The 22,746-nt window shown below is 39.2% G+C and overlaps 2 protein-coding genes across 2 annotated transcripts in view; one reads left to right on the top strand and one right to left on the bottom strand.

Moving 5' to 3' along the window:
* The window catches only part of LOC140934942 (protein D3-like), a 3,815-nt gene extending 46 nt beyond the window's left edge, over positions 1–3,769 (bottom strand). Inside the window, exons 1-5 of the mRNA XM_073384499.1 lie at positions 3,641–3,769; positions 3,032–3,085; positions 2,146–2,215; positions 1,240–1,453; positions 1–376 (exon numbers count right to left, since the gene is read on the bottom strand). The exon at positions 1–376 is cut by the window's left edge and continues 46 nt beyond it. Of these exons, the coding sequence (XP_073240600.1) occupies positions 271–376; positions 1,240–1,453; positions 2,146–2,215; positions 3,032–3,085; positions 3,641–3,700 (504 nt within the window). The 5' untranslated portion in view covers positions 3,701–3,769 and the 3' untranslated portion in view covers positions 1–270. The remainder of the gene's footprint in view (positions 377–1,239; positions 1,454–2,145; positions 2,216–3,031; positions 3,086–3,640) is intronic.
* A 308-nt stretch (positions 3,770–4,077) lies between these two features.
* LOC140932659 (WD repeat-containing protein 91-like) lies at positions 4,078–22,217 on the top strand. Its single transcript, XM_073382177.1, has 16 exons — positions 4,078–4,212; positions 5,615–5,879; positions 6,562–6,684; positions 7,548–7,767; positions 8,195–8,387; positions 9,672–9,954; positions 10,660–10,692; positions 11,511–11,554; positions 12,263–12,357; positions 13,127–13,223; positions 13,633–13,727; positions 15,006–15,207; positions 16,562–16,670; positions 17,182–17,294; positions 18,202–18,414; positions 19,711–22,217. The coding sequence occupies exons 1-16, from the start codon at positions 4,087–4,089 to the stop codon at positions 19,864–19,866; spliced, it is 2,367 nt and encodes a 788-aa protein (XP_073238278.1). The 5' UTR covers positions 4,078–4,086; the 3' UTR covers positions 19,867–22,217.
* Positions 22,218–22,746: the final 529 nt, after the last annotated feature.

Here is a 22,746-nt window from a genome sequence, read left to right as displayed (position 1 = left end):
TCTCAGTAAAACACCCTTTACTGGAGAAATGTCTGAAACAATGTTTTAGTCTTAAACTAGTTTTCATCGGCAGCACAACCAGTTCTGAGTCTGTGAAAACGATTTCGCACACTACATCAGAGTTGATACGGCAATGGATTACTTGAACGTTTGAAACTAGCTGAATTCGCTGGCAGATCTTATCTCTATCCTCATACCTATCGTCTATCGATAAACTAAGGTTCCCTGTGTTCAACGCGGGGCGGTGGTGCTTCATGGTGATTCTCTTCTTTAGCATTCGTGCTCAGCTTGGAAGAGATTCCCTGCCACAGGATTACCAAGATTGTACTTTGAGGACAGATCACGAGCTTTCCGCGATCCCCGCTCAAAGCCAGGCCTAAAAAGAAAGTACGCTTTTTCTGTCAAAAACGTGTTAAGAAGAAAACTTAATGGAAAGTAAAGAATAATTTTAGTGTTTTGTTAAAAAAGACTACTGAGTGTTCTCAAACGAAACAATATACCGACTAGATCCTCTATTAAGCCCTCCTCTCAAATAAGGCCCCCCCTTTTTAGTTAACAAGCCTCCCCTCTCTATTATGCTCCCCCATCCCCTTCGCTTCCCTAAATATTCTTCACTAATAAACGAGAGACTCTATCAATCAATCACGACCGTAAAACTTCGTGTGGACTGATCTGGGATGGTTTATTTACCAACTGGAAGTTCGTATCTGATTCTGATCCTCAGCTGGATGACCTCCAACCTTCTTTTTCTTGAGCTTCTCCATACTGTATTCTAGTTCTTTATCGAGAACTGATACCATCGTCTTTTCTAAATTAGGTAAGCCCCCCCCCCTCTCAAATAAGCCCCCCTCAAATGGGCTTGAAACAAATAAGGCATGTACGACGGCAACGGCCGGCAGCCAAAACTTCACTCACTTCACTGCTTCAAACTTCTCGCTTTTATCCAATCTTGTTCAATTTGTAAAATGTTTCGTATTTTTCTGGAGCTGAATACCAAAGGACCACTGTATCTAAGTTCAGAAAAAGAAAATTTAAATCGTTTTCTCTCGTTCACGTCCCTTTGTAATACTCCGTGAAATGAGGAAGTTTCACGTCGTAGTCGTGCAACAACGGCAAAAAAAGTACAAAAAAGTGTGATGCACGTGCAAAGTTGTTTTGCCAATCCAAAACCTATCGGCTTTTTTGCCGTACTTGCTGCTGTCGCCGTAGTAGTTGCTTAAGCACCCTTTTTATACTCACTTGCTGCACACAACAGCATCAGTGTAGCTAATCTGACCGGGCTGTTTGTATACCAAAAATATGTAGCGATGAAGCTTAGTTCCTTTGGGTGGGCCGCTCCCAACATAGTCAAGCTTCACCTCTCCTTTGCTTACATCACACCCTGGGATATTTACCACAAGCCAATGGTGCCATTCACGGAACTTAGGATGGTGACGGCTTGGAGCGTCAGGGTCTGTCAACACAGACGAGAGTTACTCAGTCAAGTCAGTCAAGTTAGCCCAAGTCATCTTGCCTTAAGTTATGTTGCCCAAACCTTCACGGTAAATGTAACCCAAAAATGTAAGCATAGCCACACAGCCATGAATGCACTTTTAAAATATGTGTATAATGACATTCTTAAAACGTGAAGTCTTTGAAATTAGTCTGTCTATCACAAACCACATATCACAGTGCTAGACAATATAAAGGACAATCGGTGAAAGTTTTGAACCCAGGAAGTCATAAGTAGGTTGAGTATGATCGTCCGAGTGAATGTAGTCCTGAATAGGACTGTTGTTGTTGACAGTAACTGACTATTCCACAACCTGTGCGGCAAGACCCTTTTGACTCTGAAGATGGCTACTGCATAGGTTGTTGAAACGTCGGTCACTGTCAGCAAGGACAGTCCTATTAAGGACTATGTTCACCCAGACAATCACACTCAACCTATTAAGGACAGTAGAAAACAATGGAAATGAATTTACACCAAGTACTTAATATACCAGTAACCCATGCATAAAATTAGCACCCACTCTCTAAGGTGTTTATGTGTCTGACCATGTAGAGGGTCAGTCCACACACAGTCCACTCACCAAAAAATATAAATTATTTTATTTCACATAAATTTGCATGTCCTTTTTTAACCTCTTTCAAAGAACACCCTACCTGTCATCAAAAGAGTGTAAAATGCACCTTCTTCAACAGGCCAGGAGATGGATGTGGGAGCATTTTTCACCTAAAACAAAATTTAAGCCAAGATGACCATGAACTGTCAAATAAACTAAGCAGCCTGCTTTAAAAATTCAAAAAAGCATATAACAATTATTAAAGGATTGGACAATTTATACACACACAACTGAGGACACAATATTTGTAAAACACTTGGTGTTTAAGGCCCATAAAAAAGCAAGGGGAACAAGTGCATCTGTTTGTAGTTTTAAAGATATTTGTTGTTTTCTCCTTAAAGCCATTCAAAGAATTAAAATTTATCACCTGAGGGCTGTCACTGACAATACGTTCACACGGTACCAGTCAAATTTTTGACTGGTCAATGATTCGTATGTTTAGGTGTTCCGTTCACATGGAAGCAAGCTGACCGTATGAAAATTTGAATGCCTATTTTTTTTTTTTTTTACCAATATGGTCAAAAATTTGAATAGCAAGGTGTGACCACTGTACCCAGCTAAATTTTTGTACAGTACGGCAAAGGCGTGGATGCATGGCTGCGTGGTTACACCACTGAATTGCAAACAGATATCGCTAGCATGGGATTTATGAGTTGTGTTGTTACTCACTTTACTTGGAAAATAATATTATGGTTCGACAGTCCCGTGTGAATAGCGCAAAGATACTGAAAGTTCTGTGTAAACAAAGTGTCCTGTTAAATTTTTCAACCGGTCAAAAACTTGACCGGTAGCGTGTGAGTGTAGCCTAAGATTTCAAGTTGCCGGGTATAATTATGTAATTAGTAGGTGGGTAGGTGGGGAAATGAATTATTAGTTTGGTAGTTCTTTAGGTTATGTTTCCCTTTTTGTTTCCTTCATATATTTACCTGAGATGGTTTCAGTACATTCCCCATGTTCACTTCCAGGCCTCCATACTTCACCTATAAGCACATAAAAGACAGAACAAGATCTTTTTAGATTGCTACATCACTACCTGAGTGCTAACACAAACGTGTCTCAATATTATTGTTTTGCCGTCTTTGATGACTTATTCAACTACACTGCATGTTTCTGATAGCTTGCAGAAAGCTTCATGACAACATTACAAGACTCCGGCAGGAGTGACTGTGAAGGAGAACTATAAACTTGAGTGATGAGCATATAATATCAACACCCCCAAATGGTCCAAAAAATGGTTCACATGAGATGCGCCCCACCCCTTCCCCCTCGGGTGCGGTTAAAAGTGAACGTGCACTAATTGTGTCCCTTCCTACACTCAACATTTTAACACTCAACGCCATCGTAAATCTGTTGTCTCAAAACAGTATTTGAACGTCAGCCTACGCATATTTTACATCCTAAAACCCCAATGAAATATAACAATATAGCGTGGACTATAAAACGTCTTTTATTCTTCTGCAGACGCAGCTTTGCAGCTGACTTCTGCCGTTCAGAAGCTGATAACCGCCTCTCTGTACAATTTGAGTGAATTTCACCTTAATAACGTCAGCAGGAGCTACATCTACGACATCAGGAGCAACTTCGTGAGCTTCCATTCTCGAGCTGTTTTCCCTGTTTTCCTTTCTTGTCTTTCTTAACTTTCCTCGCTACGGACGACTGTTGTCGCGCACAAAGTCGCGCACAAACCCTTCCGTCCCCATACCTACCCTCTGAAGATCCTACGAACTACCCGGAGGTGGCAAAAATAATCTCTCCTACTTATTGATAGGGAGGATCACTTCTTTTTTTTTCTTTCCCATTTTCAATAAATAAATAAATAAATAAATAACAAATAAATAAAAAAAAGAAGTGAATAACGAACTGCAACACTGCGAGAACGGCGAACAAGCATTCCATCTAGGGGTCCGCTGTGATTTTTCTCATCGGATAACCAAAGAGCAGGAACTGGTGCAAAGCCGAAACTGGAGCAAAAGTAAACAATATGGCTGCCGCGGCCGTGCCAATGTTGGACGATATAATCAAGGAATACCTCGTATTTCGTGGGTTTTCAAGCACTTTAAAGAGCTTTGAATCAGATCTAAAAGCAGACAAGGACAAGAGCTTTAGGGTAGGTTGTTTTTCTTTAGTATTATAGAGCAAATATTCCTAACTCTCTGTGTCATGTGAGCGCTGTCAGCTGATCTGATCTAAGCTGTCAGTTGTTCAGGAATACAAAAATACCCAGCACATGCGAAGGATTTCATGCAGTAAGTTAAATAATGGATAGTAGACTTAAAACATTTGTATGGTAAGTTTCTGTACAGACCCATAAATATGGTACACGATTGCTGCATGCATAATCAAATGTACGGGGCTGTAAGGAAATCTTACCTTAAATACATGTACCTCGTATTTGCCGAGTTTGAGATCCATGTATACTGTAAATTACGGACCGAGTTTTTCCCTATCGATTTATGTCCCAATTCCAAAGGGTGTGGGCCATTAATCGACGGAAAAAACTAGGATCCTTAATTTACAGAGTCTTCTGGTTCTGGAGAACAGGAAACAAGTGCAGGACTCTTGAGATTTGACAGTCATTTGACAGGCATCACAAAAAGAAAGTATTTCTTGGCTCACAAAGAGACATGACATTACCATTGAGAATGAAATCAAAATGTGCCATGTCGAAATGGTTCATTTGCAAGGATGTCACTAGGATTTCAAGTTGCCGGGTAAATACAATAAGTAGGCAGGGAATCAAACAGCTAGGGATTTCTTTTGGTTCTGTTTTTATTCTATTTTCCTATGAAAGTAGCCGGGGGCACGTTCATAATAGTTGGGGGAAGTCCCTGGCTCTTAATAACAGCCCTGATTCAATTGTCAACTAAGAGCACTGTAAGTTTTAGCTCACCAATGCAACATTGGAGTATTTTGAAAACTGGATACTGTGTCTAGCTTGAGTTCACTTCCTTCTTTCTTTCATGGGTCTTTGATTAAACACTGTAAATGGCAACGAAGCTTGTCAAGATGAGCAAGTGCCAGTATGTGTGTTAATTTCGTTTGTCAAAGGAATTGTTCATTTTTCTTTTCCAAAATGTCTTGAATCTCCATTCTAGTCTGCTTTAATAACTGTAACCTGTAATAAAATTTTCGATCACTGATTAGAATCCTCTTCTTTGGTTCTTTGGTGAGATTATGATTCAATTTCTTCATCAGCTTTTGTTCTCAAGTCAACATCAAAGTCCTTGTATTTGGGGTCTTACAGAGGTACATGTATGGGCACCTTCTTAAATGCTTTTTTTTAGCGAAAAGATTTAGAGCTGCAAAATGGGCGTTTGCTTTTGAAATTATAGGTTTTGGTCTGGACAGTAAGTTATGGCTTGCAAATTGAACAATAATCTAATTTTTTTTGTACATGTAGTTTACTTAGACAGTGAGTATGAAAATGATGTTGTTTTGTTATTTTGTAATACTTACAGTAATATTACAGAGATCCTGCTAATATGTTTTTTATGCTTAATAACTTTCAGGTGGACAAAATAGTGGATCAGTTGTATCAGTATATTTTAGCCTATGACATTTTGGGTCTTAGAGACTATTGGGACTATTTAAATGACAGATTCTTCAAAAGACTGGACTATCAACATTATTCAAATGTCAAAAAGCTGGAAATGTGTCTTCTGAGACTCTACATTGTTCATGCTCTACAAAACTCCAAAAATGATAAAGTTGTAGAGTTTTTTGAGAAGTATACTGCAGAGTTACAGACGCAAACAGAGTGGAGAGAATGGTTTGGTATGTTGTTTTCCTGGTGTTTAAATAATTTTTTTCTGATAAATTTGCAAGTTTTTTAACAATATACCCAAGAGGAAATTATAGTATTGCATTTACATGTATAATAGATATAACCAAATTGTTAGGTGTTTTCCTTAGTATTCTGGCAGCAGTCTTTTTAAGGGGTATAATCTTGTGATATGCACACAACCAGACTTAGGGAAATTTTAAATGCACCTATCCACTTGTTCATTTCAGGCAGCCATGTAAGGACAAACATACACATACACTCTTTTCAGCTAGCTAGCCATAACGACACCTAAGGTTATCTTTATATTAAGAACTCTCCTTTCAGATAACCCAGCCAGCCAAGAAAGGTTGGCCACACCACCAGTGTCTATGTCCCCAACTCTTTTCCAACAGTGGTGTGGGTTCTTTTACATCCCATAGGAACCAGATAAGTGAAAGTGCTGTGAGACAGGACCTCTTCTTTTTTGTCCTTATATGAGAAGACTAGAAAGTATAATCATTTGCAACACTTTCTTCTCAGTTATTTAAAGACCCTGAGTGTTGGTCCAGCCTGGGTTTGAACCGCGTGACAATACCGCCTCAGCGGACGGGCACTCTCCCAACTGAGCTAACCAGGCAGCGGTTTCTTATTGGTTTGCTGTTTGAATTGAAAAGTTTTTTTTTTTGTTTTCAGCTGTTCCTTTCATCAAGAATCCAGAGCAGAATGTTGCATTTGAGATGTACTTTCAGAGAGCCTGGCAAGATACATTTTTTCTTTCTCTCTACAACTTTCTGATAACATTGTTCCATCACATGCATATCCTTTATCAATTATGAGGAATTTGTAACCAGACAGTTGTCTGGTATATACTGAATCAAAATCCTGATCTTTATCCCTCACAAAAGCGCAGTTCTTTCTCCATGCGAGTTACCAGTACGAGAAATTAGTGGTTCTCAATTCAGGCTACACAAATATGAGGCTACGCGGGCATGTACACGTACTGCATATTGACAAAATCATTATTATCAAGTAATAATGTAATAATGATTCAAAAATTAGAAGGAATTGAAACTGTCCTCACAACCAACTTTTCCTTTCTCATCAAAAATTTCCTTTACCCTTGGTATTTCAGAGGGAAGGGAAGAACAGGAGCTTGAATGATGCTGGAACCAAACCTTATTATAATAGCCCATTTTTGGTAAGATTTTCTTATTGGCGTTAGCCACACAACCTCCTGACAGAATAGAACTCTTTAGCTAAGTATGTTTTGTTTTCAAACTTTGTCTTATTCACATGCATATCCACCCATAAATTATGAGAAGACAAAGCATTAAGTTCTCCTGGGACCTCTATTGGGAAAACAAAACATACAAACTGTACAAGCTAAAGAGGTCTTTTGGCCTCCTGTAATGTTCTGTAACAGTGACAACTTCTATTTTTTAAGTTTTTAAAACAATATTAAGTTGCCCCTAAATTGTTTTACATTTTTTTAAACACAATATTGTGGTTTGCAAGCTTAAAATGTAGCTTCAAAACTTTCAGAATATACTTCAGATATGCAATGTACAATGTATATTGTACCTGAATCCATTCTTCATTAAAAATATGTCACCTCTCCCACTAGTTTTGAATGGGAAACTATGATCTATTTTTGGTTGTGTATTCTTAACAACGATCACCCATGCCAACAATTCTTAAGTATGACGAGGAGCGTGGGAAGCTGCAACGATTACAACAGGAGGTTTTGAAGCTCAAAGAACAGGTTGTAGCCCTGGCAGAAGAAGCAGCGCAATTGCAACGTCAGAAGTCTAAGCTTGAGCAGGAGCTAACTGAGACGACGAGAAACAGAACTGATACTGTGGAAGAGGAGGATTTGGATGAGTTCGAGGTCGTTAACAGGTAATTACTGGTAATTAAAGGGTTTCCTGCAAAAAGGATATGTTACGTTTTGTCAATTTTCATTTTTTGGCCAGATCGAGGTTTTTTTTGACAGGCTGACTTGTTTTGACATGACAAACATTGTTCTGTAATGTTTTTCAATCTTTTCTGCTAACATATGCAAAAAAATGCTGTTTCATGCAGTGGTGTCTTGAAAAGTCAATGAAAAGAAGTGAAACGTGAGGCTTATATCGTTATAATGATTATTACTGGTCAAGTTTCCTGTGCAGTTAAATTTGGAATTTCAGCTGGTTTTAAGTTGAGCCTTGGAGGTCGTTTTTATCCAAAGCATGATGTCAGCTTAAGTCTTAAAGTGGCGCCTTTGTTCATGGAAATGCAGTGAGCAGTTTATTGAATGGAATGTAATGTTGCTTTCTACCTTTCACAGGCCACAAAAATTTCTGCCTACCATGCAAAAGAAGCTTTCAAAGATGATCTTTAAAGACAAGCAGGACAAGAACAAGAAAGGAAAAGATCCAAAACAACAACAGCAACAGCCACAACAGCAGGTCCAGGGAGAAAATACACAGTCTAAAATAAACAAACAGCAGCTTCTCAGGCAACAACAACAACAGATACAGGTAAGAACCTATCATCAGAAAGAAAGAATCTGGAGTTGCTGAGGGGACACTCCATTCAATTTTGTTTGTCTGTGTGCAGTTAAGGTTCTCTAACCCTAATAGCTATTTCAAGTGAATAATGCTTGGCAGCCTTTTCAAGTCCAAAAACCAAAACATGACACCCTATTGAAAGTAGGAGAAAAATATGCAATCCCAAGGAGACTTGTTTATGAGTATATTGAATGATGGTGCAGTTAATGATAATGATAATTTTTATAGAGGAAGCTCCCCTCACAGACATCACATGAGAGGTTCTTAACGTCGAAAAAAGATGAAATAATATAAAAAATATAAAATGATGTTTGGATACATCTTTCAGATACCCTAGGGGGGCTGTGTATTACCTGTGAGTAGGGGGGGGAGGAGGGGGCAAGGTTTGCACAGTCTTGAAAAGTCCTTGAATTTTAGGGGAAGTCCTTGAAAAGTATTTGAATTCCATTTTCCCTTGAAGATTCCTCAAATTTCTGTGCAAGTCCTTGAATTTTCTTCAACATTGACTGAAGTATGCTGAAAAGTGATTTTTAATGCTTTTTGGTTGTCCGAGGCAGAATATAAATCATAGCTCAGAGAACTTAAAGGTGATTTACGTAAAGCGTTTTTTGTTTTATGCAATAATTAACTATCAATAAGTGTACTGAATAAATAATGTAGAGGAGTTAGTGGAGTAAGCACTTCAAGCGTTAAAGTCCTGTTAGATTGAACTGGGAATATGCATTTCTGTAAAATTTATAATATTACATTCCTGATACATTGTACATGTAGGTGGTCCTTGAAAAGCCCTTAAAAAACGGCTGGCCATTTGGAGAAAGCTCCAAAGATTTTCAAATCAACCCCCCAATTTTATCGTAGCCTTTCAGAGATGACTCCTCATAAATTGTACATATTGTGAAAAGTGACCCCCTCCTGATTACTGTGGAAACTACTAATATTCTACAATATGACTACAAATCATGCCGAAGGTCACCATGTACTTTATCTACAGATGGTGTTTACTATTAACGGCTGTTACGTTCCATTTTCTGATAGATGCTTATTAATACTGCTTTGTACCACTTTCATGAAATTTGTTAAAATGCCCCACTCCCCCCCCCCAGGTATATGTAATGCTCTCTTATCTGAAAATGACCCCACAAACCAATCAAGATTTTGAACATGACCCCCCAGCAAAATGGCCTCCCCCCCCCCCCAATCATAGCCCCTTGATCTCACTCATCTGTGTTATAATCTGATCATTGAATTTGATAGCTGTTACAGGAACAACAGAAACAGCTAACCTTGCTGGAGGAGGAGCAATTAAATTCAACTGTACTTTCTGACAAACCCCCAGAAACTGAAAAGCAGACCAGCTCGCTTCAGGAAGAGGAAGATACTAAGACCTCAAAGTCTGTGCTTGCAAAATCCCAAAGCTTAGAGCGCTGTGACGTTAGCCAGGAAGATGGAGAGAAGTCAGGTTATTCCATTCGTAGGAGCAAAACTTTACCAGCAAGAATTAAGACGTCTCCTACTGATCAGATAGATGATAAAACAGGTGGTTAGAACATAGATAAGCTCAATTTCCTTATCCTTACTAATTTTTGCACATTCATGATTCTAGGAAAAAAAAACTGAACAAATTTTGCAGATTGCTTTGATATCCCAAACCCTACCCTACTTTACAAAGAGCAGGAATTAATCCAAATTTTAAACAAGAAAAAAAAAACCAGAGTTTAAGGGTGTTACATATATAGCTGCCAACAAATTCCCCCCGAAACTAAAACATCATGATCTAGTAATAGTATTCTGAAAATCTGGCTAAGATTTTGAGAACTAGCTGTGTTAAGCTTCCAACACTTTTTGAAAATGACACCTGAAATACAATAATGTTAATTTTTTTGAAAAACATCCTAATATTTATGTATAATTGTTCTGTATTTTTTTCCAAATCCAATGAAAACACTAACAACAACTTTATTTACCCATTCTTGATGAAATTGGGAGAGGGAAAACTGGAGTATGTGGAGAAAAACCAGGCAGAGCAAGGCGTGGCCTGCCAGTTGTGTACCCAGTCCACCTTGGTGGGAAGCTATTTCTCACACCACTGCACCATCCTTGCTATGTATAGTGAACAAAACATTATAAGGTACACTTTAGTACATCCACAGATAGCTCACCCAGCCTGTTGATCACGTCTGAAATTGTGTACATTTATAGCATTATGAATGTCACAAAATTTTATCTTTTGCTCCATTTTTAGATGATTTAAACCCCCAAATGGCTCATTTTGAAGGTATTTGCCATGATTAGTGAAGTGATTTACATAGCCTGCAGTGCAGGCGTATTTTGGGTGGGCGAAAGCTTGTTAATCGGATCGCTACAATGAAGCCGCCATCTTTGATTCTATGACAGAGGAAGATTGGGGAGAGTAGAAATAGTAACCCTTACTGCAGGCTATGATTTACATTGTCTTCCCTATTAAATGTTTAACTATATGCAGGTACTGTGATCAGACTGCACTTTGCTATAATTGGAACCATCATACAGGGACATCGATCAGCACTTGAAGAATAAAATAATAAGAAGAATAAAAACAGTTTATTAAAAACTCTCTTGGAGTAATTTAATGAATTAAAGAGTCATAGTACAATGAAAACTTAATAAAGTTACCCGTGTCTTGTTAGTTAAAACTATATTCACCACATCAGAATATACATCATATTTGTTAAAAATACTTGAAAGTGAAAAAGTCTTCAGTGCGCTTCGTTTTAAGAGTAGTAACATATTTATAAAAGTACAGCTGGTCCGATTTGTGCCTTAGGCTGTTGGGGCAGGTATCATCTAGGGGTGTTGGTAGAAGAGGATGAAGAGGGTAGTTTAAGTCCTTCATTTTGCACATACACTCCTTGCATAAACAACATGTAGGACCGTCCCTCATTTGTGAAAATTTCGACTGAAAAACATGTTTGTCAATTTTTTATTTTAACTTTATTAGTCAAACTTTTGATTTATGGGGAACAGGTTTTCAGTTAAGTGCTGCATACTATTTAGGTTTTTAATATAATTTTGTTGTTGGTCTTGAACTAACCTGTCAACACTCTCCATTTTCAGGTTCTAATGAACACAAGTCCAAGCCTTTTATTTTTCTCAGTCAGGTATTGTTCTTGTAAGAATTTTGGTCTGGTTTTATTAACACAAGTTAAATGTTTCTGTTGCAACAACAGACTGGGAGCATTCTCCTTTTCCTTGTCATACCAGTGAGTAAAATAGGTGGTGATAATAATGCAACTTTACAGCAGCTGCTAGTGCTTACCACTTGCTTGATTTGACTACAGTCATCTCCCTTCATAGCAGACACTGTAGGGACCTCCAGTTAGTGTCCTCATTAACAAGAGTCCCCAATAGCAGGAGTTTAATTCAGGTCAAACGTCTGTAATTTATTTTGGCCCGGGATTTAGCTGCTGTCTGTATTATCAGGGTGTCTGTTATAGCGGGGTGTCCGCAAGGCAAGAGCTGACTGTACTCCTGATTTTGAAGAGGTGCCTGGAATAAAGCCTGAAGTGATTTCTGACTATAACTGCTACATTCTGCTCCTTCCACTTAGTTTCATATATATATGCTTGTAAATCAAAGGGACCATTTGATGTTAGGTTGGTTGTCACTTCGGATTCTATTCCACAGTTTTTCCTTTTCTCCCCACTAGAGAAATGTAATAGGAAAAGAAACCTTGCGGCTGCTCACCATCTATAGCAACCATAATGCATTCAAGAGTTCAGACACCAACATTAAAACAGCGGTAAATTGAATGCTAAAGGTTCAGATTAGTTTTTGTCTTTTAATATTGTAATTTATTGTTTTAACAGGATGAATACAGAGAGCACCATTCACCTATTGTTCATTGTCGGTTTTCTTCAAGTGGAAGAATGATTGGAAGTGCTGATGCAGATGGAATTGTAAAGTAAGAGGTGTTATTCACTTGCCATTATTGTAATAATTCTCAATTTTAACATAAGATGGTGAAAACCAAGAAGCAAAACACCTGGGGTCCGTTTCTCGAAAGTCTCAAAAATTGATGGGCCCAGTATGCTGTCTCTGTTTACATTAAAGAATGAGGTTTCAATAGCTTTGCATCTAACATGATAAAACTATCAGTTAATGAATCAAAATGGAGTAGTTTGACTCCCAGGACCCATGCTCTTATTCTTTATATTTCGATTTGAATATTTGATTTCAAGCCGGAAAAGTTACCAGGACGTTCGAGAAATTGGCCCCTGGTCCCAGTTGTTCAAAAGGTGGATAAGACTATCCATTGGAAAATGCATTTGCCTCTCTATAATGCTTATCCACGTGATAGTTATTTATCTGGTGGATAAGGCTTGATCCAATATTTGAACAACCAGACTCTGAAGGAATAATCCTATTGTTGGGAAAGCCAAAAGCACTGATACTGCATTATTTGCCAAGCATAAGCTCTGGATGGCTATATTTTCCCTGAGTTCTACTTATGCTGTTGTTATGGTCGGAGACAAAGTTTAATGGGCAATGATAGCTAGCGATGGATTTATCCAGCTAAGGTGACATTGAGCGTTGAGCAATGTTTTTACATCAGGTTTAATGAATGTACAGTATTCAGTTTTTTTGCTGTACATAATTTCTGGAGACCACTACCCATTGGACAGATAGGTGGAGTTTTGATTTCCTTATTGTTACACGGATATTGTTTGCAGAGTTTGGACACATCATCCTGATATTCAGACACATGCAACTATAATGTCAAAATCTCCTCTGTTATCGCTGGAGTGGGCTCCTAAACCAGACAGACTGGTAAGATAATTAAATGTACATCATTGTAATTGTTATCATTGTTTTCGTCATCATCATGCAGTGTGGTGTTTCTAAAGAATTCATGAATAATCATCCTTCCATGATATCCTAAAGTTTAAAATCTTTGACTTTTACTCACTAAAAACTGTTTAAACATTTCCCAGCTACTCATTAGCATTTTAAAAGAAAACCAGGCAGTTCAAACAATCCTCAATTTTCTTTCCAACAAGGATGCCAACACAATCTGGGTAACAGGCATACTGTATGAATGTACTTCAGATTCAATAGCTTTGTTTGAAGGTGTTTGAATTAACACTTACCAGCATTAATCTCTCTCAGGAGACAGACTTGAGTTTTGTTTTAGCATGGTCACAATTTGTCAACTCAAATCTTCTGTTTTTGTTGCCAGCTTCTTTTAGGTACTGGACATGGTAAAGTTCGATTCTATGACACAGAAAACAAAAAGGTCATATGCGATGTTTCAACAGACTCCCAATATCCCAGGTAAGGGTTAAGGGTTATACTCTTCAGTTGACCAACACAAAAGTGTCAAATTTGTGTATCTTACTAAGTCTTAGTCTGCTTATTGATTTATTTATATCGTAAACCGTCTTTTACTGTATTTCTGTGAATAGTGTGCAATAAACTTGGTATGACTTGATTTGACTTTATGACCATCATTATAATATACTGGGGAAAGGTCAATTCTTTCCAAATTATTGGTGTATACGTTCTTCTGGTTTAAATTTTATTTTACTTTCCCCCACATCATACGGAATAACAAAGAAAAATTTGAAGCTTAAACCAAGGGTACAATGATTATGGAACCTCAAACAACACTTAGTCTTTGAGATTTGGCATTAAGTTGAGTTCTTATTGTAATACAAAGTAAAAGTTTTGTCAGTAACCCTAAAGTGAGAGAAGCAAGGAAGGAACAAAACCGTGCCACTACTAAGGACTTTGTTATAGCCTTTGTACGACCAGGCTCAGCTGTGGGTAAAAATGGCAAGAAACGGAGTGAAAAGGCATAAAGATTACCGCTCGGCTTGCGATTTGTTTTCGCCTTTTTGCCCCAACTGTGGAACCTGGTCCTAGGCTAACTTTGTGAAGTTCTTAGAAAGTGTGTGCCAAAGAGGGAAATTTCATTGTCTCTGCATGATCGCTTTACAACGGTTTCGCTACTTGTCAAATTCGCTACGTTCGAGTTCGCTACCTACATATTCGTAAAGTCCAAAACTTGCACCCTCGGAGGGGCAAGCTTAAAAGAACGAGAAATATAGTAAAAGATTTTTTTTTTCTAGAGCGATTCAGTACTTTGCAGAAAGTAATATGTAGCAAATTTGTTACGAACTAGGACGTAGCGAAGCAAGTAGCGAAACCGGTTGTTACCGCGTGATCCTCCATAGAAATAATTTGTCCTGCACCTTATGATTATATAAAGATCATAACTTCAGCAGGTTATTTCCCATTTTTGTGATCAAAATGCAAAAAAAGTTCGTGTACAACATTCCATTGCCAGTAAAAAAATATATTTTAATCAGCCCTGGTAACATAGAAATTTGTTACTTTTTGTCAAGAAAAACGGTTGAACAAACAATTTTGATAGGAAATACGGCTTAACAATGAAGGCACTAGGAGAAAATATATTGATTCCCGTTCTGGGCAGAGTGGCTGACTTAACTAGCTATTATTATAAGCCATAATTCAATCTGAAATTCAGATTTAGTTTATATCAGAGAATTTTGCAATCAAGTGGCTGAGTTATGTTCCATTGTTTTTCAGAATAGTGTCACTGACGTGCAGCCCTACTGGAGCTGCCTTTGTATGCTCAGCGGCAGCGAGTAAGAAGTCTACCATATCACCACTGAGGTTATCCCAGACCAAGCTCAGTGACATGTCCAGTATTTTGACATCTACCAGCAGTAGCTCAAACTTCACCACTGGTGTTCTACAGTGTTGGGATATGAAGGCCATGAAAGTTGAGGTATCTTCCCTTTTGTCCTACCAGATTTTCAATCCTGAAATCTAATACTACTTGGAATCCTGACTATCCTCTCCCACCAGCAATCCCAACTACACCACAACTGGTTTTCAACACACCCAACAGGGATCCTATCTGTCCTCATTGGGATCCAAACAAAAGTCTCGGTAACTTTTCGGGCTCGTAAAGCTGTTTTATGTTTGCCGTGTTTGCATTCAAGGCCAAAGTTTCAATGATTTTGAAAACGTTACAATGAAACTATCAGTTAAGAAAGAAAAATTGACTGCTTTGTGAGCTACGATCAAGGGCAAAAGTAGTTGACACACTTGTCTAAGACCCGCGCTTTTTTCAACAATTTCATTCATTTATTATTTCATTCTATTTAATCGCCGTAAATCCCCTAATCCCCAAATCAATGTTGTTTGTAGTAAAAGAATGATTTGAGGGTCTCAAATACAACATTGATTTTGGTGGGAGGGGGTGAGGGTACACAGGGGAAGTAGCCTGCGAGCAAGCTCTCCATTTGGAGGAAATCGGGAAAAGTACACGCGCGAGTGGCACGCGAGTGACACCCCTCGCGGCTTCGCCGCTCGCTCGCGTGGCTGGCTTTGCACGCCCAAATGGAGAGCTTTCTCGCATGCTACAGGGGAAGGGGGTGCAAAAGGGGCCATTTTAACACTTTTGACCCTCATTGTAGTAACTGTGCTATATTCAAGGGGTTATGATTTTAAAATTTGCATTCGAGCCCGAAATATTGCTGGGCATTCGAGAAACATGGCCCCAGGACCCCAACATTCCCGCCTTTTCTGCCTACAGGGATCCCAACTTTCCCGCGGGGGATCCCAACTTGCGAGCCCCTTGGTCAGTTGTCTACCAACTAAACTACAGGAAACTCTTGGTGAAGTAGGCCATTTATCGAAGGTTGTTTACGCAATGTTTACCATTTACAAAAATTTCCCGGGATTTCCGTTTTGGAAAGTAAATGAAACACGATATTCGGGTCGTTCCAATCCAGTGGAAAATTTCGTGAACAAAAGTAACGTCTGTGAAGACAGTGCCATTTTTCTAAAGGCAAAGTTGTAAACGGAAATTCATGTTACATTTTTCCAAATCCATCACTGGTGGCAGTTTTCGGGCGTTTTTGGCCGTACAAGGGACTGATTTATGGATTTTCCGGGACGGAATTTACCAGTCCTGTACTTTGTTTCCGTACCATTAACTCGCAACGTAAATCAATCGCCAACGTTATAAAATCAATGGCAAACAACCAAGGTCCCTCCTACGTTATGTCCTGCGCGATGCTAGGATCCGCGAAAACTGGAGAGAGTTTTTATTTGTTTTTGTATGTGCATTTTAGCGTCAGCTTCCTTTAGAGCCAGTGGCTACTTGTATAAACTGCACAGCATTTAACCACAATGGAACACTATGCATATCCGGGGGAGCTGATGGCATGATACGCCTCTTTGGTAAGTTGAATATCCATTCAAACTCAGTAGTTCAATTCACAATAAAATTCAAATTTCTCATCGTAAAATCCATAGAATAAAATAGTACTATAAAAAAGCTCTTCTAAAGAGTTTTCATTTGAATGGAAACACTATGGGATTTTTTTTCACCGCTGTAAAAGTTACAGTGTCGAATAATCTCTCCATTACAGGTCCTGGAGCGGAAGGGTTAAGCCGTTTGGTTTGATATTTAAACAGGGCCGGGTTGTTCAAAGCTGAGTGAAGATAACCTAGAGTTAGTGCGAAATTTGAATTCAGTTATGAAAGCTTAGAAAGCAAATTCAGTTTAACTCTTTTCATCAACCAGTTGACGATTGAATGCTCTTAAAAATAACAGAGAAAACTATCTGAGAAAATACTTTTGAACAACAAAAAAAGAAACCCGGGTTAAATTTAACCCTGGGTTAACCGCTAATCAGCCTTGGAACAACTGGGCCCAGGTCTAGTCAGTATTGTGTGTATTTTTTGATAGATATGAGATCGTTTGACTGTTTAATTGGTTGGCAAGCTCATGAGGGTGAGGTGTGTTCGATGCAGTTCAGTGCAGATGAGACTACAGCTTACAGTATGGGTACAGACGGCAAGGTATATCCTTTGGTGTACTTATCTTGATTCTGATACTTTGGCCAGCCCTGTCCGCACCACTGCGTTCTCGTTTGAAACTCATATATTTCGATGCGTTTAAACCTCCTGTCCACACTTATTCGCTGAGCATTTCAGTAAAAACGCTCTTGAAAGTGGATCAAAACAAAAGCACATACGTATCATGTTAGTGTAGATGGTCGAAAACGGTCGGTAAAGCATCAAAATGAAAGCGAAGAACGAAAATATCGCCGGTGCGTGTGTTTGTAGCATGCGCATAGAGTTCAACTCACTTTACAACGTGCAATTCTATCGTATTCGAACCTTTTTCTGTGCGGACAGTTGAAAACGCATCAAAACGGTAGGACGCGAACGAGAATCGATCGATGCGTTTCGATGACGATGAAAACGCATTAGTGTGGACAGGGCCTTATTGTAATTTTGTGTTGGTTCCCTTAAAGAAAACGCGCTGATCATGATCCATTGTGATAACGTGTTTTCTCGTAGTTTTCCTCTTTGTCTTTATGACTAACCCTCTAAATCTTCTTTTCTGCACTGACAGGCAATACTGTTTAAATGTAATTTTTTACCCGAAAAGGTCTCAAAGTTGGGAATTGAATTTTCAAACTGTTGGTTTAGAGCAACGTCAACATACGTGTACATCAGTAAATTGCAACCTCCCTAGGGGACGTGTCGCAGGTTTAAAACGTCGTTGGCGGTTCGTGTCTTGTTCACGTCCGCGTCTCATGTGAGACGCGAAGGTCATTTATACGAGGTCTTCTTCGTCTTACCTAAGGCGTGTTTATCTAAGAACAACAAAGCGTCTATGCCATATATGGAGGTTTGCGTGTTACTTAAGACGCGTCTTATTTTACTTCGTATAAGTGGCAGGCCTTATTATTTTTTGTAGTTCTGTCAGTGGAGTCTGCACCGTATGGGACAGAAGATAGCTGACCTCGATATTCACGAAGGAGCCGTTTGGTGTGAGGCTGAGGGAGCCAGTCTCTTGCATAGTAAATACAAGTACATGTCGTCCCCAGCCTCCTATGGTAGAATGTTCGCTTTTGATGCAGAAGGTCAATATCTTCTTACCTGTGGCTCTGAAAGAGGATTTGTATACAAAGTAAGAATTGCGTACCTAATAACTAATGTGCAGATTCCTGATGTTGATAGAAATGTGCTGGTGAATACACGAGAAAGATGTGTTTTCCAGTCGGTGAGCCAGGCGGCTCGGAAGAATAAATCCAATTGTTTATAGCCGGAAATTTTTTCCCAACAGCGCGCGCTCTCATTGGTTTCTTCGAGGTCACATGACATCTAACAATGAAACTGTTTCCCATCAAAAAATCTCTGAGCGGACAACATTGCAAAATCTTTGACGTCAGAGGGTAACACTGCACTGTTACCCGCGAATGTTGACTGACGACCGCCGTTACAGCGAGGTTAAATGAATTTCCAGCGTCAGAATTTCCAGCCATATCACTAATCACTTAATGACTGTTCCCTCAGGAAATGACTGGTCCCTAGGGAAACAGTTAATTTTGTTTCCCTCTGGACCAGTCATAAATTGTTTGGTGCGCCAACAGGAGTCGAACCTATGACCCTCAGGCCCCAGTTGTTCAAAACGTTGATAACGCTATCCCCTGGACGGCGCTATTGGTTTCCCTAATATTAATCAGCTGGATCCAACGTTTGAAAAACCGGCGCGTGGTTAATAAGTCCAGATCCTCTACCACTAAGTTACAGGAGACTTTTGGGAGCTAAGGCCGCCAACCTACAATCTCAGACAAAAACCTGAAAACACTTTGGAAAATTTTGCTCCCTTTCAGTCCCCCCGCCCCCCTCCACCCTTTGGCAATGTTGCTGCACAGGGAAAGGGTCGTGCATAGGTGTTTCAAGGATTTTTGACGAGGATTGTAGGTTCATGAGACAAACATCCTACATATTGCCTGCCAAGAAAATTGAAATAGCAAGTGCACATCTTGGATTTTTCGTTATCACACACTAATATCGCTCCTGAATCCGTCTTTGATTCGCTACAAAAAGTAAATTACGGAATGTGATGAAACATAATTTTGCCGTAAGTTATGATACTTGTCAGATGCAGTGAGGGTCAAGCATGATACGAAATAACTTATGTGCAACGAAACCAATAGTTGAGGGATTAATGCATATTAATAAGGAAACGTTTAAGCGTACTCCTGAACCGGTTAAATCTTCCGACCGCCACCGCACCGCGACAATAGACCCAGGTAGATTATTCCTATCACAAACGATTCACTTATGTCCAGAAATGCGCTTATTTCGGAGCTTGGGGCTAGGGGACACTTGGTGATGTCTTTCATGAAACATGATTCTCATTAGCGTGGATTTTAGGACATTTCGAATGGCCTAACGTGATGCTATTCGCTCGTTACAGGTGGAGAAGAATCAAGGCCCTTATCAAGTGTTGTCATTACCAGAACACAAGTCACCAGTCGTGAGTGTGGACTGGAGCTCTTCCATGAGTTGTTATACGTGTCTCACTGGATCTGTAGATGGATCTGTACAAGTTACATCCTTACTGAAGCACTGATAATTTAATTCCAAAATAATCTTTTAATTTCATTTCGTAGAACGCAATTTATGTCAAGTTTTAACTATCCTCAAATTCCATTTACCGACATTAGTGTTGCATACATTCATACATACATCCTTTATTATCTTTCCTTTAACAAGGCTTTTCAAAGATAATTACAAAAAGTACAGTTACAACCAAAATGGAGGACAGAAAATATATAAAAAGTTGATTGGCAAAATTATGTAAGTGCTGAAAATTAATCACTATATAAGATCATACATGAAATACAAGAAACATCGTTTATAAAGTTCTATGCCGAGCAAAGTAGCTTACTTTTGAGCTTTCCTTTGAAGCTTAAAACATCTTTCCTTAATTTTAATTCATTGTCCAATGAGTTCAATATCTTCACTGTTCTGTGATAGAAGCTTCTCTGGCCACTCGCCAATTTAAATCAGGGAATATCTAGCGATTGTGAGTTTCTAGTTTCTCGCCCACTGATGTTAAATCGTTGAGTAAATTTAGACGTAAGATAATCCGGTGCTGAGCCCGACATACATTTAAATGCCAGAGTGGTACTTCTTATTAATTTCTATTTTTCTACTGGGGGCCAATTTAATTCTTCTTCAACGTAGTGCGTCGCTTCAAGAAGCCTAGCTTGACGTTCATCAGCGGGTGAGTAACCCCTTAACCCGCAATATCCACATACAAATTCTCCAGACTGGTATTAATAGATTTCCTTAAGGAATTCGTTCAGAGCAGCCTAGTCCCTAGGCGTTCTCGGCTCGGTCATTCCTGGACTCTACCGTGGGCGGTGACGTTACCAATAGATACTCCCAGACTTTGCGCGGACAACGCGGCAAGAGAGAACGTCTAGGGAATAGGCTGCGTTCAGAGAATTTGATAAGAAATCTAAACAAAATTCACTTTGGTGATCATTTTATTAATTCTCATAACGTTTCCTCTTGATGGTGTACGGATCTCAGTTAGGAGAAAATTGATGTTGGTCACCCCTGGGACTTTAAGGGGTAGGGTGTACGGCACTTTGATCTTTTAGCAGTTGATCCCTTTTTCAGTTGTCAGTGGAGTGGCGAAACCTCACTGGCAGGCGCCATTAGGGAGCTTAAGCAACGATGACGGCAACGATTTCGAGAACGACACCTGAAAAGTGAATTCGCTCTGCCTCAAACTTTTTCGCGCTTATTCCATCTCGTTTAATTCGTCAAATGTTGGCAAATTTTTTTGGAGTTGAATTCTAAAGGACGGTATCAAAGTTCAGGAAAAGAAAAATAAATTTGTTGTTTTGTGTTACCGTCTTCGACAAAACGCATTTAGGAAGTTTCACGTTGCATGTAGCCGTGTAACGACGGCTGAGAAATGTACAAAAAACGTGATGCACGTGCAAAGTTGTTGGTTTAAACCTATTGCTTTTTTGCCGTTCTCGTTGCCGTCGCCGTCGTCGTTGCTTAAGCTCTCTAATTGACAAAACTAAAGGGAGAATCTCGTTCTCTCGCTTGATGTATGAACTGGTTCTATCGTTCAGTTCTGCGTTGAGTCTTTTGTGTTATGACCACTCAAAGGAAACCTCTTTAATAGCACTTTCACCATGGTACTGTTTGTTACAGTTTTGTTCACAGCACCAAATTTGGAAATTTTCTTTATTTTGACAATTTTTAGATTCGGTTTTTGTGATATCCGGAATAATGAAGGTCTCGGTAAGTGTTATCAGCCTGGGCCTTAGGCCCGGTTCAGACGCCGCTCCACTGATGCGCCGAACCTAACTCGGATTAATTACGTGCGGCAAAAGAGAGGCGTCTGAATCACTTTGGTACGGCAGTTTTAGTTTGGTGCGGCAAAAGCGTTAAGTTCGACAGAGTCTGTCGAACTTTTGTCGAACTTAACTTAGGTTCGACACACGATACATCATCTGAATCAAATGTTACGCCAGTGTCGCTCCAAAGTCGAACTTAATCAGTTAGGTTCGGCACATGAAAAGTACCGCGTCTGAACTAGGCCTCAGGCTCGGCTGATAACACTCACCGAGACCTTGATTATTAAAAGGTCATGCAATAACTGTTTACTGTTTCTGTTTTTTACTGTTTTGCTGTTTACAGCTTATTTCGTTGGCTAAACCGTTGTGCTCGACATGATTGCGATTAGAGCCCTATTTGCTTAAGTTATGATATAACGCTAGGCCACAGCGATTTGAATAAATCATTTGTAACAGCTTAGTAAAATTTCCAGTATTAATAGTCCTGGAGTAAATATCTATTATATTATAATTTTATAAAATTCAAATGTAGATATAATAACGCAAAAAAGTATTATATTTTCTGTAATTTTTTAGAAATAAAATATTGTTAAGTAAACTTGCTTCTGACTTGTTGAGCTAGAAACTAGACTGCCAAGCAGCCCCTATTTTGGCCTAGGTTAAGAAAGCGCGCACGCGAGCGGTAAAAGAAAAGGTCTGGCATGGAGTGAGGGTGAAACGCAGAGCAAGACTGGGGGAGATACGTTTTTCTTTGAGAACCACCGAAAATATCAGGCAGACGCTACGCGCCTTGCAAACCCAATTTTAAGAGAAAAACACCAACTGCTTTGTAGTCTCTAGCAAGAACGACTTTGGCCGTTATAGTCAATGCGGAAACAGGTCTTTGATGTGTAGATCGAGATTTAAATAATAAAGAAATATTAATATCAGTGGCATAGGTTAGATCGGGAATTGCCCCCAAAATACTTAGGGGAGGTCTAGTTGCTGCAAGAGGATTTGTCTAAATTAAAGTGTATTATGGGTGATTTGACTGGAATATTCCATTAGTCAATTAGAGTAAAAAAGGTTCTTTTTTATCAGTCGGGATTGCTCTTTTTATAGTTTATGCTTTGAAAGACTGCTTGCTT

The sequence above is a fragment of the Porites lutea genome, chromosome 4, assembly GCF_958299795.1.
Source record: "Porites lutea chromosome 4, jaPorLute2.1, whole genome shotgun sequence".
Classification (NCBI taxonomy): domain Eukaryota; kingdom Metazoa; phylum Cnidaria; class Anthozoa; order Scleractinia; family Poritidae; genus Porites; species Porites lutea.
The sequence above is the reverse complement of the archived record's forward strand: the minus strand, read 5'-3'. Positions and strand labels throughout refer to the sequence as shown.